This window comes from Mus caroli, chromosome 1 (assembly GCF_900094665.2).
Source record: "Mus caroli chromosome 1, CAROLI_EIJ_v1.1, whole genome shotgun sequence".
Classification (NCBI taxonomy): domain Eukaryota; kingdom Metazoa; phylum Chordata; class Mammalia; order Rodentia; family Muridae; genus Mus; species Mus caroli.
Window position 1 is genome coordinate 52,637,730 of NC_034570.1, and position 16,902 is coordinate 52,654,631.

General features: G+C 43.3%; 1 protein-coding gene across 3 annotated transcripts in view; it reads right to left on the reverse strand.

The window, feature by feature from the left end:
* Trak2 (trafficking kinesin protein 2) overlaps window positions 1-16,902 on the reverse strand; it is a 65,465-nt gene that overhangs the window by 6,867 nt on the left and 41,696 nt on the right. For all 3 annotated transcript variants that reach the window (XM_021166246.2, XM_029480070.1, XM_029480072.1), the window contains exons 5-13: window positions 14,663-14,779; window positions 12,818-13,027; window positions 12,212-12,290; window positions 10,393-10,523; window positions 9,947-10,021; window positions 6,862-6,999; window positions 2,554-2,630; window positions 2,016-2,216; window positions 313-611 (exon numbers count right to left, since the gene is read on the reverse strand). In XM_021166246.2, the coding sequence (XP_021021905.1) occupies window positions 313-611; window positions 2,016-2,216; window positions 2,554-2,630; window positions 6,862-6,999; window positions 9,947-10,021; window positions 10,393-10,523; window positions 12,212-12,290; window positions 12,818-13,027; window positions 14,663-14,779 (1,327 nt within the window). The remainder of the gene's footprint in view (window positions 1-312; window positions 612-2,015; window positions 2,217-2,553; window positions 2,631-6,861; window positions 7,000-9,946; window positions 10,022-10,392; window positions 10,524-12,211; window positions 12,291-12,817; window positions 13,028-14,662; window positions 14,780-16,902) is intronic.

Sequence of the window (16,902 nt, forward strand, 5' to 3'; positions counted from 1 at the left end):
TGCAACTGCTATTGACAGGATTCTGTAGCAAAAGTCAGGATAAGAATCTTCCCACTTCCCTGCTGCACTGATATTAAAATGTCAGAAAGGAACAAATAGCTGAAGACTTGGTGACTCAGGTCTTACTCACTGTCTGCTATGTGGCAGGCAGCACAGCACAGCACAGCACAGCACAGCACAGCACAGCACAGCCCAGCCCAGCACAGCCCAGCACAGCCCAGACCGACATCCTGCCTGTGCACAGGGTGCCTCAATTCTAGGAGAGACATCTAACATAGACACGGCTTCTAAAAGCTGTTACTGACTTCTTACCTTCCAGGGGCTTGACAATCTGTAACTTCTCTGGCATGAAGCCTCGAAGGCAGCCGGCACTGCCGAGGTCCGTGGTCTCCGACTGGTCAGTGCAGACTGAGGCAAGGTTCTCCGTGGGGGCGTCACAGCTGCTGACTTCTTCCTCCTGCTCAGCCAAGATCTGGATCTTCCGTTCCCATTCTTCAGCAAAGAACTGCTTCTCACTTAGGTAGTTCTGTCTTCTCAGGCTGAGGCGATGCAATGCAGTAGCCAGGTCACTATCTTCAGGGGATCCTGGGGGGTTTGTGGGCTGCGAGTTTCTGTGGGAAAATCACATTCGATGATGAGACTGTAGATCGTGAGAACAATCTAGACCTCTCCTTTCTATATGCTGGACATTAAAAAGGACTGACCTTGAAAATGAGCTGTTTTCTTAGCTATTTAAAATACAGAAATAACAAACAAAATCATCAACAATACTGTTATCACAACAATCACTGTAACATATTGTACTGGCTTGGTTTTGTGTGTCAACTTGACACAAGCTGGAGTTATCAGAGAAAGGAGCCACCCTTAAGGAAATGCCTCCATGAGATCCAGCTGTAAGGCATTTTCTCAATTAGTGTTCCAGCAGGGAGGGCCCAGCTCATTGAGGGTGGTGCCATCCCTGGGCTGATAGTCCTGGGTTCAATAAGGAAGCAAGCTGAGCAAGCAATCCAGTAAGCAGCATCCCTCCATGGCCTCTGTATCAGCTACAGCCTCCAGGTTCCTGACCTGCTTGAGTTCCAGTCCTGACTTCCTTTGGTGATGAACAGCAATGTGGGAAGAGTAAGTGGAATAAACCCTTTCCTCCCAGCTTGCTTCTTGGTCATGGTGCTTTGTGTAGGAATAGAAACCTGACTAGGACACACATCATTTCCAATTACCTTCAGAAAGTAAAATATGTTATTCTTGCTAACTTCTCCATCTCATTTCACTATGGAACTGCAGGTGTGGTCTACTTTTATGTTCAGGTCAGGTACTCCCAAAGTTACTATTAGCATAGTTCACAGACTCTATTACCGAGAGCAAGAGGTACCATTGCTTTATATAACTGTGAATGCTAGCTATACACTACTACATGCTTTTAATCACAGAAAGGATGAGTAGGGCATGGTGGCACATTTGCAGCACTCAGGAGACTGAGGCAGGAGAATCATATTTTGATGGCAGCCTGGGTTGTACAAAAAAATACCCTACCTCAAAACAAACAAATAACAACAAAATAAAAAAGACGGAGGGAGGGAGAGAGAGAGACAGACAGACAGACAGACAGGCAGACAGACAGACAACCAAGGCTGAGAAAGCTGAGAAAGGTGTGAAAGCATTCATTTTGGAGCCACAAACGTCTCTGAATATGCAGTGTATCTGAAAGAAAGCAAGGATTCTAAGTTACAAAAGACTGCTTCTCATAGGTCTTTGAAGCACTTCCACCTATGATGCAGCATTGAAATTGGAAGGTATTTTAGAACTGATGTAGAAGGAACACGGCAAGTGAATGCACACAGCCTCTTAAGACCACTGTGGCACGATGCAGGCATCAGAATGCAGTGCAAACTGCCGGCTGCAGCACCTTCTGGACAGTGTGGAGGGATGCTGGCCAGGTCTGAGTTCTCGAATCTAGCATACCAACACGATAAGGAATGCAGACCTACTGCCAGCCCCCCTCCCTTTCCCCGCCTTACCCTGGAACCTCTGTGCTGCTCCCTTGGCTCAGGAGTGTTTTGTCCTCTGCTGGCTGGACACCAGACTCAAAGGGCTTTGCTGTCATGATGACACTTGAACGGTTGGAGCCTGGGATCGGTAGCAGGACTGGGAATGTGACAGAGCGGCCCCGAGTGTCATTGGCAACCTTGACAGTATCAAACACCCGTTTCTGCTGGGCCCTGTCAGAAGGGAAGAAGCATCCACTCCTGTTAGTCTCACCCAGGGGAGCGCTTCCTGAGAGCTGTACACAGACACGGAGCCAGACACAAATCTGTCCCCAGGACTCTCGTTTAGGGAAATTGAGAAAAGTGATACAGGAGAGCTCCCTCGCAGGAAGACAATCTGCACAGCAGCAGATTCACTCCTGACTGGCAGTCATTGCTCTGTCCTGTGGCTCCTTCCTTCCATGCCGAGGGATCACACTGCTACGCAAGCCTCCACCACATGGGCCTGGCTTGACGCTTCTTTTACATGTCTGCTCTGAGGTGCAGCAACAGCCCTGTGACCTGTACTTACTTTTGTTTAGACACAGATTCCTCATCCAAACTCAGCTTTTTACGCATGGTCCCTTCAATCTCAGCTGCCAGCGACTCCTAAGAAAAGGAGTTCAAGTAGCATGATTACTATGTGTGTAGACAAACACAGAAGGCCTGACAGGCTGCAGACCAAGTCCTGTTCCTCTTGCTTTGCTGTAGTTTCTGGGCTACTGTTCCATATCCTCATGTGGTTTTGATGATCTACTCAGAGATGAGGGCTCAACCATCATGGCTCAGCGGGGTTGGACTGGGGATGGCTGGTTCTGACATCCACAGATACACAGTGGAGGAACTGATATATACACAGGGCTGTGTGTGAAACACATCCATGTCCTGACTTGACCATCTGAGAGAGTCTAGAGGCCACGATACTTGAGTGGCAATTGGCACTTTTGGCACAAGGTCTTGAACTCAGAATGCCATTTCTCAAAGTCACCAAAGCCTTGGAGAAACGGCTGACTCCTGGGCTGGGACAAGAAGTACAAAATTTGCATGAAGGAGATCCTATTGGTTGTATCTTGGACAACTTGAGAATCAAATAATAAAAATGGTTTATAATCCACTGAGTAAATAAGAGCCTATGCTACATACTGACTAAACAAATAAATGTGTCAGAAAAGCTCTAGTAAAAGGCCGTTAGTAGATACTGAAAAAAAAAAAGGATGGAATTAGAAAACCGCTACTTGGAAACTGTGCTGATTAGCTTTTTTCCTAGAATCATCTTGGAAAAGAGTCTCAGTGAACAACTTTCTACACTGGGTTGGCCTGCGGATGTGTCTGTGAGGGTACTGTTTCAATGAAGCTAACTGAAGAAGCCCCAGTACACTGTGGGCAGCACCATTCCCAAGGCAGGGAGTAGGGGTCTGAACTGTATAAAAGTAGAGAAACTTAGCTGAGCGCAAGCAAGCAAGAGAGTGTGCATCCTTCATTTCTGACTGTGGATATGATACAAGCAGATGATTTAAGTTCCTGCCTTGACTTCCCACAGCAGACTTGTAGACCTAGAATTATGCGATAAAACAAACTCTCCCCCAAGTTGCTTTTTGTCAGAGAATTGTATCCCAGCAACTAGAACAGTAGTCATCACAGAAATTACCAAAGAACCCTGGGTGGACCTGAAACCTATGGCTGAAAGTTTGATGAAGACATTTACCCTTGATAACCTGGTTAATGTAGCCTGTGCTAGCTTTCATTCATAGATAGTAAATTAGTAGTGCTAATTTACTTAGTTCATTAATAATATTAATCCTCAAGGGTAAAAAATTGGCAGATAACACTTTAACCAAAAATTCATAGTCAGTAAACACTGACAATAGGATGAATGTACCTTGTGAAATAACAACATTATTTCACACTGAAGTAAGCACATACAAAGGTATGTATTTTTAATTTCTCTGTGTATGCAAGTGTGTGCAGAGGTCAGGGACAACCCTGTGGAGTTAGCTCCCCTTCCAGTTCTATGTGGTATAATGGTTTGAATATGGTTGGCTCAGGGAGTGACACTATTAGGAGGTGTGGCCTTGTTGGAGAAGTGCATCATTGTGGGCATAGGCTTTAAGACTGTCATCCTAGTTCCCTGAAGCCAGTCATATCCTGTTTGCCTTTGGAAAAAGATGTAGAACTCTTAGCTCCTCCTGCATAATGCCTGCCTGGACGCTGCCATGCTCCCACCTTGATGATAATGGACCAAACCTCTGAACCTGAAAGCCAGCCCCAATTATTGTTGTCCTTATGAGAGCTGTCTTGGTCATGGTGTCTGTTCACAGCAGTAAAACCCTAAATAAGACATGGGTTCTGGGGATCGAACTCAAGTCTCCAGGTTTGTGTGGCAAAGGCCTTTTACTGACTGAGCCATCTTGTTGGCCCCCAAACACGTCTTTCAAAGGACATTTTTGGAGCAGTGTGCAGTGGCCTGCACATGTAATCTCAAGTAGGCAGGAGGCTAAGGCAAGGGGATCACTTGAACCTAGGAATTGGAGTCAGCCTGGGTAATGTAGAAAGATACCTTTCAAAATGAATGAATGAATGAATATATAAATGAGGAAATGAACACACACCATAGTTTACAAGTAATAGAATACAAGGCATTTTTGGGAAATCTGAGAGGGCTCTGCGGACGAGATGACAATGTTGTACTGAGTCAACTTCATGATGACAGGTGGGTGTAGTGCATGTCCTTATCTGTACTGAACACTGTGTCTATCTTTAGTAAGCACTAAGGGCTAATAGGGATATCTGAGTTTATTATAAAACAGCTCAGGAAAACAAAAACAATCAACCAACCAGCCAACCAACCAAACAAACAAAAACGCTGAGAGGAAATAGAGATATATTAATTAACATGTTTTAAAAAAAGGAAATCTATGTGAGGAATACATAAACATTCTTGGTATTACTATTTGGAATTTTATTGTAAGTTTCAAATTATTTCAAAGTTAAAAATTAAAGAAAAAAATGCTGAGGCTATAAACTGTGGTAAACAAATAGTGTTTAAAAAAACCCTAACAGAGCTGGGCGTGGTGGTGCACGCCTTTAATCCCAGCACTCGGGAGGCAGAGGCAGGTGGATTTCTCAGTTGGAGGCCAGCTTGGTCTACAAAGTGAGTTCCAGGACAGCCAGGGCTATACAGAGAAACCCTGTCTCGAAAAACCAAAAAAAAAAAAAAAAGAAAGAAAGAAACAAAAAACAAATGCAAAAAAACAAAAACCCAAAAGAACCAAAACAAAAAAAAACAAAAAACAAAAACCCCAAACAATGTGGTTTAGGGTAAAGGTAAAGGCGCACAGCCTAGACAACTGTCCTCTGATCCCAATCAACTATGACAGGAAAGAAAGTGGGAGCCATGAAAAAGATCATTACTGAAGAGAAGCATAAGGAACAGGTCAGCAGAAAGTTACTAGGAAATGAAAGAAAGAAAACAGTTGTTAACAGATATCAACAGACACAGACAGACAGACAGACTGACCGACTGACAGACACACACACTCACTCACTCTAAAATATAGCCTGGCCAGTCTGTGCTACCCAGAGAGCTGGAGGCCAGCCTGCAGTGAACACTGACAGTCTCAAAAGGCCAGACTTACATATACTCTCTCTGGGAACCAGGTGTTATAACAGCTCTTTGAAGCAATGTAACAAATTCTGGCATAGACTAATTTTTAATTGCATTCTACCATTCTCCAAATACTATTTATTAATGAATTAAAAAAAAATCAAGATTCCCACAAGAGACTTACAGTCTAAGTAGAGTTAAACCTACCAAGAAACTTGAGCTTTACAGAGAAAGGCTTAGATGTGTAAAGTATGCTGTAAAGCTGATGAGACTCCTGAAATGCACACTGCAGACAGAGAACCAACTCTGAGAGTTGAATGAGAGCTTCTGTTGCTGTGAAATCACCATGATCAAGAGCAACTTGGGAGGAAGGGGGAATTTCTCCTTAGATATTAGAAGTCCACCATCTAGGGCTGTCAGGGCAGGAACTTTGGGCAGGTAGTGAAGCAGGATCTAATGCAGCGCCATGGTGGTTTGCTCTATCCATCAATCACTAACAAGGAAAATACCCTTCAGGCTTGCCCGCAGGCCTGTCTTATGGAGGCATTTTCTCAGTCGAGAGTCCCCTTCCCAAGTTACCCTAGCTGGTGATAAGTCGGCAAAATACTAGCCAGCAAATGTTGTCCTCTGATCTCCATCAGTGCACATGATACATAAACAGGTACACGCACATGTATATACAACAAATGGGGGGAAAATCTTTAAAAAAAAATTTTGGGGTGGGGCTAGGAAGATGGCTCTTGGGGCAAAAGTGCTTGCTTCCAAGTCTGACAACCTGAGTTTAATCTCCGAGTTTAGTCCCACATCATTGTGGAAGGAAAGGCCCAACTCCCATAAATTGTTCTCTGACCTCCACAATTACACAATGGCTCATGTATCTCAAACACACAAAACAAATAGTTATAAAGACTGAAAAGTATGGCTTCCATAAGTGGTAGACGGTGGGTCTAAGGTAGGACAACCTCATTTGAGTGATTTGCGGTACACAGATCAAAACCCAATTTCCTTAGAGTTTATCTCCAACACCGCAGCATCTTGAGAATGTCACCTGAGGAAATAGAGTGCTGAGGAAGATGTGGGTGTGCAAATCACACTGTGACTCCATATTGTGTCCCAGAAACAAGAGCAAAGCACGTTCTGCCTTTTCCAGCTATCTTACAAATCACACTCTGGAAAACAAAATCTAAACTTTTCTTTTCTTCCTTTACGAACATGGTGTACTTCATTATTTCTTACCCCTGTAAAAACTCCGTAAGACTGGGAAAAGCAGAGATGAGCAGAAGGGCCGGATTTGCTACGAAGCTCTTTTATTTCTTCTTGGGATTCATGTAACATTCCCAGGCACTCCATGTTTCTGTCCTGTAACTCATGAAGCTGACAAAGAAAAAAGTGGGACATTTTATTGCCTCTCCAGTCAACCCTGGCTACCCCAAATACCCGGGAAAAGGCACTTTGAAGGGCACTGCTTTTATCCAGGCCCAGCAGACTATAGAAGATCATGTCAACAAGAGACTCTGAAGCAAAGTCAGTAAGAGCATCTTCACGCTGAGCTGCCAGGGCCTGAGACATAAAGATGTGACTTCTCAAACCTGAAATGTGGCACAGACCACTGAAACTGTCAATTCAGTATCTGATGGCTCATGCCCCAAACACCCATGGAGGAAATATAAAAGCGCTAACCAGTCAGCTTTAGCATAATAGTACAGTTTCTTACGAGCCTCACCCTGAGGTCTTTAGGAGGCAAGATTAAGAGTCTAGAAAGTGACTTATTTAATGTGAGAGTGTTCCATCAACCAAAACAGTCCCCACCCCTATCCCATTTGAAAACCTTTTATAACAGTCTAGCAAAATCACAAAACTCAGAGTGTGTTTTAACTGAAGACATTTCTCCACGTGTAACATGTGTCCAGTTCTTCAGATCTTCAGGGCTGGGGAAGCCTATCTAAAATGCGCACTGCCCTTCCTCCCATTTTAAGAGACCGGCAGAGGCTTCCTTTCTTTTCCATGTGCTGCAAAGCCATCCTGAATAAGGAAGACCTGAAACTTATGGGAGGTGTGGCCCACACACCCAATGCTGCATCTGGAAACACCAGAAGCACAAACACACACACACACACACACACACACACACACACACACCCCGTTAACATGCTTCACCTCGCCATCGACTTCCACAAACATTATGCAGGCGACTTTGGAAAAGCTGATGTGAGACATTCCTGCTGAACGAGGATCCGGAGCGTCTGTCACCCACCTGTCACCATGGTAATGTGGACAGCACTCAGTGCACAGACGCAGACATGGGCAAATGCTGCCCCTGAGAATCTGAAGTTGCTTCTAGCATTAGCATGGTGCAATGGAACTTACAACAAAGCTCAAGAGGAGGGAAAACTCTTAAAGCAGCCAGTCTTGGTGAGAGCTAAATGCTTAGGCAGAAGGGCTGAGGAGATTCAGGAGCTGGGGTCTGTCTACACACAGGGAGGGTCTATGCTAACAAATCCTCTAAAAACAAAATGTAGGCTCTAAACTGAGGTGGTGGAGGCACACACAGGACTGGGGAGGCCAATGAGCTCAAGTCTGAGGGTAGCCTGGGCTACATAGAGAGTTCCATGCTATCCTTAGGCTACATAGAAAACTTGGTTTCACAGTTAAAAAGATAAATAAATTAAAGTAAGAATGTACATGTAGTTCTCACTTGATAAACTCAGTATAAACTCAGAATGATATCTAGGAATCTATTTAAAACTTGTCGTTCCTGGTGATTATTGTGAATGCTGAACTGTCGCAAAGTTAAATCTAGTATATAAGTAAATAAACAGAATGTAAGAAATATTTGCTATTATGCTTACATACTTGTAAAAATACTTTTCAGAAATTATCTTACTAGGCTGGTTAACATATGTTGATAAAAAGTCTTATATTGAATGGAAGACCCAGATATAAACCAACATAATTATAGCCACTTTATTTTTGACAGATGAATATACATATTTAAGAAAAAACACATATTTAAGAAAAACAGCAACAAAATCATAAAAATCACAGCTTCTCTGACAAAACGGTGTTGGGAAGCTGGGTGTGCACAAGTGGAAGACAAGACAGGATCCTATCTCTCACCCTGCACAGAAATCATCTCCAAAACGACCAACAACCTGAACAGAAGACCTGAAACTCAGACTATTAAAGGGAAAGTGAAGAAAAGACTTCTAGATAGAGGCACAGACAAGGACTTCTTGAAGGGGACCCCAGTTGCTCAGGAGATCCACAGATGGGACCTCGTGTGAGCAAAGGACGTCTGCAACAGAGGAAGCAGTTAATCAGCGAGCAGACAGTCATGTGATGGGAGAAAGCCCTTGCCCAGCGGGAGCTGACACAGGGCTAACGTCTACAATGTACAACTAAAACCTGGACATGAAACTAAGCAAGCTGATCATCCAAGAAGCTAAGGAAACAAACAGTCCTCAAAACATGACACCCAAATGACCAATAGCCACATGAGAGATATTCAGTCTCACGAGCTACCGAAGAGCTGCACGCTGAAACAATACTGAGACGCTGCCTTCCCTAGTCAGACGAGGGCTGCTAAGGCGGTGGGCAAAGTGAGGCTGGAAAGGCAAGCCAGTCCATCTATACAGAATCACCAAAACCAGACCTACCATATGACCCTGCTGTCTACCCTGTGCATTTACCAACACGTGCCAAGCCAGCGTATCAGATTCTTGCTTCCCAATATATTGCAACACTATGCACAACAGATACAGTATGGAACCAACCTAAGTGTCTAAAACAGGCACAGTTAAAGAACACGTGCGTGTACAGGGTGAAACTCAGCAGTAAGTTAGAACAAAGGTATGTCCTTTACAGAAAAATGGATACAACTCGAGGTAATCATGTGAGTGAATTCAAACAGTCTTAACGACAAGTCTGGTTTCTCTCACTTGTGCTTGTTCTCTTACACATAGCTACATAAGATGCCTGTGTGTGACAAAAAAGCAGGGGTGAACCGATGTAGAGGGCAAAGGGGATGGCAAAAGTGGGGGAACAGGAGGTAATATGCTTAACATATGGTATATTCTTACTTTAAAATCTTTAAAGTCCTATACTTTTAAAGAAAGTCAAGGCTTTCTGTTACTCAGTAGGAAGGCTATCATGATTAGCTTTGGAAACAAACCTTTTCAAATGTTTTCTTAGATCTTTATACATCTCAACTGTTTGTTGTTGCTGCTGTATTCCAAATCTGGCAGTCCTTTTACTTTTTACATAAGTGGACGAACTCCTTATTCCGTTCCTGCACTACCAACAAAAAGGAAGTGTTCGTTACCTCCATCGTCAGCTGTCGCTGGGCATCTTTGGAAGCCTGCAGGTGAAGTCTTAGTTCTTCCTTCTCGATCACATGCTGACAACATACAAGAGGGACATGTGAGGCACTCCTTCCCAAAGGGTTAGCATAAGTACTTCCTCCCTTCAAAGACACAGCACGAGTGTCTCTGTGGGGTACAGTCTTAGCCTACAGCAGGGAACACATCACAAGCCGAGTAAGCGTGATAATTAAAAGTACATGTGTTCAGAGGGTATGGACCATATATTCAGCAATGACATCACAACCTTCTCAGGAAAATCTAATATATTTGCAAAAATAAATACAGCCTTGTTAGGTGTTTATGATATCCCAGCAGAGTAGCAGCACTGAGAACGAACTCTGCCCAGTGAGTATGCAGTGTCCCAGGACCGTGCTTAGAGAGCCTGTGCTGACAGTGAATGACCCACCTCTTTCAGTTTGTGCTGAAGGTCTACAATCTGAGACAGCAGGGAGGAGATCTCTTCTTGGTACCGGAGCAGCTCGTCGCTCTTTCCCGACAGCTCTTCAGTCATTCTGGACATCTGTGCATTGGTCTCACCTGGGGAGAGAAGGGACATTTAGAACCAGCATAAAGGTAGAATTAGAAGCAGACGCTGATTTACAACAAGCACTGGGGGGCTCTAAGTCAACATAGAAAAATAAGGGTTTTGCCACCACAAACTAATGCTGAATTAGAGAGAATGTTGCTAATGAGAGAGATTACTTAAAAAGGCAAATGCTAAGGAGCTGATTTAAGCTTTTTACTCATGAAAAAGATTTTTGTGACAACCATCATGAAAAGCTGAAGCTATTAGCTTCATCATGTATCTTTGCAAGTGTGCCATTAAGAACACTTCAGGGACATAAATAAAATCGCATAAGCAATGAAAATCAATTTTAGCAGGTCTAACAGAGGAAACCTAGAAGGGAACTGCCCAAGTCTAGGGCAGAACGTGAGGAAGCTACTGAAATGCTTCTGTAGGACAGACATTCAGGGACAGCCACCAAGCCGAGTAGGGCCCTAGACTAACAACAGCCCAGCGCATGTATATATCTAAAGCAAAAACCCTTAGAACTGGATTTGGGGAAATCTTTATTTCATATAGCAAATTTCACATCCAGATGTGAGCATAAAAACTACTTTTCACTTTTTAAATTGATAGACATCCTCCTGCTGTCAGAGGGTAGCAGCTAAGAATGGAAGGGATGGCAGAGCTCCTGGGACAGTCGATTCTCTGTTAAAATGGAGAAGGTGGGTAATGAGGTGGAAGGGAGTTAGGCGAGTTCCTTCTGGATCGCTAATATGCTGTCGATCAAGGTAATTTTGAGACCTACACTAATGAACTGATGTGAATTTATTGTCAGCATAAAAGGCCATATTATTTACAGAGTGATTCAACAATCTCTTTCCATGATCTAAAAAATTGTTTTTAGTTCACATTCCTTAAATACGAAATACACCCCTTAACAACACAGCCAGTACTTAGTGCTCACAGGTAGGCTGTGGCCATCTTTAAGCTCTGGCTCTACCACTTACGAGCTTTCTGACCTCAGCATAATGCATCCTCTCTTTCTTTGTCTATTCCTGCAAACAAAACGAGAGCTTTAGTTCTTTTTCTAAGATGCTATAGCTAATGTATAGAAATTCAGGTCTTTACCTTAATGATAATGGTAGACAGACTAGATACATATCTTAAAAACACTTATGTGTCTTAATTAGGGTTGTGGACACAATGTGATATTCTCATTTTCAGTAACTGAAACTTTGATCCTCAAAGTTTGGTTGGAAACTTGGTCTCTGGTGAAGCTTGGTGCCCAGTGTGGTGGTGCCGAGGGGACAGGAGGCTGTAAAGTACAGCTTAGCAGAGGACTTCTGGTCACTGGGTACTGTCTTCAGAAAGAATCAACTCTGGTCTCTCCAGGGGGATAGTTCCCTGACAGCAAGCAGCTGTAAACAAGACTGCCTTGCGTGTTTTGCACCTTCTGCATAACGTCAGTGCCCTGTCTGTTTCCCTATCAAGCCTGAACAATTAGAGGGCCGCACTGAGCTGCTGGACCCTCCAGCCACAGAACTGCGAGCTAGAGGGCTGCTTTAGTTTGTAAGGAACCCAGCAGCAGCTATTCTGTTGTAGTGACGCAAGAGCAGACCAAGACAGCAACCATTTCACACTGGTTCTATTGAAACTAATGGCCCAAGTCGGAGATAGCCTACCAAACTGCCCGAGAGCAGAGTATGTTGCTACTTACGAAGTTCTTTAACACAGTCATTGACGAGCTGTTGTTCCTTCTCTTCATAGGTGAATGTTTCTGTCTTGATATGACAAGCCTTCAACAGGAGAAAAGATAACCCACGTGACAACGGTTCTTAATGATTTTGAAGTCAATGTTACAAAAAGCTTTGCCACTTGAAGAATAAAGATCATTACTTATAAAAGAAACAAAGGTATCCCATCAGGTTTAATCTCTCATAAAATAGAGGACTAGAGAAGGTACGACAGACAAGGACCTCTGCCTTCACTCTGCTCAGGCCTTCCTTCGCACGTGCCTGCTCACGCATCTCCATCTGTGTGATGGTCCTCTAGCCTCAGCTAAGATGCCACCTGCTTGATTCCCATCACTTTACAAACCCAAAGAAATGTGTAGTTTTCTGACACAATTCTCCTCCAAGTTGGGTTCTGTTAATTACACAAGATGCACACCTCTGCTGCTGCTATTTTATCTGCCAGCTTCTCCTACACACTCAGTAAGCCCTGGGAGGAAACGGAAGCATGGAGGTGATGCTATGCTGGGTCTCACCTCAGCATCACCCAGAGCTGACCACATAGTGTTGAAGGAAAGGAAAGAGAACTGCACCTTGGATCGTAGGGCCATGTTCTCTTCTTCCAGTTCTCTGAGCTTCTCATGCAGCATGTCCAGCTGCAGCAGTCCCTGAGATAGGCTGAAGGACTCATTGAACCGAAGGGGCATGGAGCAGCTAGAATCCGTTTCACTCTCCTCGGAGGCAATAGAGACGATTCGGAGCAGCTCGTCTTTCTTGGATAGCTCGTGCTGCAGCTGATTAACCTGCACACGGAGTATGGTTAGAACATTACACACAGGTTTCATGCAGTATAGCTCCTAATTCATGGAACAATTGGTTTTCACCATGAAAGTCTCTCATCAGATGCTAGACAAGTGTGTAAAGAGAGAAACAAAACTACATGCATATTGTTTCCTAAGCTACCCATTTAGGCCAGTAACTCAGCAAATACACCTTTTCCAGAGCATGTATGAAGAAAGCCATATATTACTGTTTCCATACTCCATAAGGCAGAAATATAAGTATCTTCAAAGCCTCATAAGAGACCCCACTTTACAGCTCACCCCCATAGCGTGTACTTTTTGGTCAGCTAACTGGGGAGAATGGGAAACCTTACCGATGCTAAACACAACCACTGAGTTACAGCTACAGGCCCATAGGTTTTTCTTCTATTTTTAAAATTTATTTTATTTTATATTTTAATTTTTGAGATACAGTTTCCTTATAACTTGTCTAGGCTGGCCTTGAACTTGCAGTGCTCCTGTCTCAGCCTCCAGAGTGGGTATGACTTCAAGCTTGTGCCACTGAGTTTGGTGATGACTTAAGATTTTTAAGCTGTCTCTGACTATGCAAATCTTCCCAGTGTGGATGACCATGATTTTAAGAAATAGATATTTTCAACAGAAACGATCAAACGTACTCATAAAATAAAATTAAAAATCAGACAAAAACCAAGTTACTGCTGGGCATAGTTGTACATGTGTTTAATACCAGCACTGGGGAAGCAGAGGCAGGTGAATCTCTGTGAGTTCACGGCCAGCCTGATCCACACAGTTCCAGGCCACCTAGAGCTACATGGAAAAAAAAATAAAGAAAAAAGGAAAAGAAAACTTGAAATTTAATTACTCAACATAATAATAAGTTACTTACTACATTTACACACACACACACACAGACACACAGAGCTTTTTGTTTTGGTTTCTGAGTAAGATTCATGGTATCTTGACACCATAGGCTATCACATAAAAAGCCTACTACCTCTTTTGGAGTTGGTAAGTGAAGTCCCAGAAGCCCTCAGATACAGGCTGCAGCCACTACTCTTGATCACCCTCCAGAACTTGATAGTAAGATCCCTTGCTGACAATGAATACTGGAGTCATCAACAAGAAGCAATCGAGTTGGTACTCACCTGGGGTTTCTTCCCTACTGTCTAGTTTTCACAGTGCTGGCAGGTGCTACACACTGCTTGGGCACATATCTGAGGACCCTGCCACCATCACCACCAACCAGCCTAGTGAGACACGCCTGCTGCTGCAGTAGTGGCACAAATGTCACAGGAGTAACCAACCTCTCTCTGATTAGATTTAAAACTTGTTCTACAAGATGGAGCTCATGCATGACTGCACTGTTTTAGGGTCGAGAACCCATGGTCAGGTGGGTTGGGGAGAATGTACTAATATTATTCTGCTAAACAGACATAGTAGTAAACTAACTCCTAATTACCTAGCAGTATAATTTTACCAGAAAAGCTGCATTTTGCAGTATATGGAAATACATAAAGTCAATAGGTACTGGTGCCATTAACCATTGTCAACATTTCAGAAATATCCATGGAAATATACTTCTTGAGTAAATAAGGCCCAGTTATTGTTATTCCCATTGCAAATACAAAGGCTTACTTGATCAAAGGCTTGTCCCAACTGCTCCTCCAGAGCTTCATTCTGCTCAGATAAGACATGGTTTCGCTTTAAAAGAGCTTGCCCAATTCGGGCAGCTAGCTCTAGATCTCGGTCCCTCTGGAAAGTAACAAATACACATTTTCTTTGAGTATATAAAAAAGAGCAAATTAGAAGTTCTGTAGTGAATTTTGCTAATGATAAGAACAAGTCTCCTATAAAGCATAGAGATTCATTTTACAACCCTAATAAATGAATGAACAGGGGCCAGAAACACAGATAGTGCTTAGTAAATCCTAGTCAAATGGGGGACTGTAAAGTTATGTAAGTAAGAGGTCACCTCTTGCTATCACATTAGGTTTCATTTGTGGGAAGCCATTGCAGAGTGGCAGTTACAGAGTGGCAGTTGCAGAGTGGCAGTTGCAGAGTGGCAGTTGGCTACTGTTGGCCACCACACATACATAGGCAGTAAAGGTTCTTTTGCCAAGATGAGGTTTTGAGAATTAACTAAAGTTAACCAATCAGATGAGAGACAAGTTAACCAATCAGATGAGAGACAAGTTAACCAATCAGATGAGAGACAAGTTAACCAATCAGATGAGAGAGAACACCTCTCCTAGGCCTATATAAGCAGCACCAGTTCTGGGCTTGGGGTCACTTCGCCTCTGCAATCAAGCTCTTCCAATAAACGTGTGCGGAAGGATCCTGTTGCAGCATCGTTCTTCCTGGCCAGTCGGGGTGCGCCCAAGATTCATTGACATTCTATTCATTATGATCTACCAATCCAACTTTGTACATAAAACCTTAAGAAGCTAGAAAACCAATGTAGGCTTTAGAGATGAGGGTGGGGCTGTGAGTGTGGCTCAATCAGAAGAGTTTGCCTTTAATGCTTGGGGCTCTTGGTCAATCTCCAGTGCATCCCCCATACCCAAGGAAAATACTAAAGTGGATAGAGCCTGTCCAGTAAAAGCTGAGCCAACGTTTGTTGAGTATATCAATATGGCAATGACCCAGATTAGGTATTTAGGATATGAATCAGTTATGTATACTGGGACAGTTCCATTTAGTGTAGACTATACGCATTTAGAATCAGTAGCATGGCCTAGAGCCTGGTTTTCAAATAGTGCAAGAATGATAGCATTATAGACTGGGAAGTATGAGGTCTTAGGACTCTACTTCAAGCATGGAGAAGAGAGCCTAAAAAGCTGGTGCTAATGAGCTGGGCATGTGGGGATCCCCATCTGGTGATAATGAAAGCCTCATTTGTAGAATAGGAAACTGTTCATACACGTTTAATTGCCTTTATATGAATATGAGTTCTTTTTACATTAATATTAGATGAATAACACTAAGCTTCTAAACTTTCTCTGTCTAATCCATGAAAATCAATCAGTTATCCCCATACTTCAGGGCAACTTATAATTGGCATATATGGAAAGCATTCTGAGAACAGGCATATGTGTCAGGGAGGAAGTCTTCTATATGATCAACTAAAACTGAGCTATAGGAGACAATATGTCAAGTGCAAAAGATATGCTATATATGGTAAAACTTCCACATGGGGCTGGAGAAACACTTGGTGGTTAAGAGCATCTGGCTGTTCTTGCCCAATACCCAGGTTTGGTTCCCAGCATACACCTGGTGGCTACAAACCATCTGTAATTCCAGTTCTAGAGGATCTGACACCCTCTCCTGACCAGTGCAGGTACTTCACACATACAACCAGACAAAAAAAACCACACACACATGTTAAAACCCAAAAAACCTTAAAATTTCCACAGGCAAATGTAAGCTCAAATAACAACAGCCTGAGCTGGAAGTACAAAGAGGAGATGCTTCAGACTGTGGGTGGTGATGGAAATATAGCTTTCTCAATGGGCAGCTGAGCTTAGACTGATTACCAGCAGGACAACTTAAAAGTAACTTTCTGGGGGCTGGAAATATGACTCAGTGATTATGGGTTTGTACTGCCCTTGCAGAAAATCCACATCCCAGTTCCAAACACTCATATAGGCAGTCCACAACCACTTAAAACTGACACCTCACACCAGTCAGAATGGCTAAGATCAAAAATTCAGGTGACAGCAGATGCTGGCGAGGATGTGGAGAAAGAGGAACACTCCCCCATTGCTGGTGGGATTGCAAGCTTGTACAACCACTCTGGAAATCAGTCTGGCAGTTCCTCAGAAAACTGGACATCGTACTACCGGAGGATCCAGCAATACCTCTCCTGGGCATATATC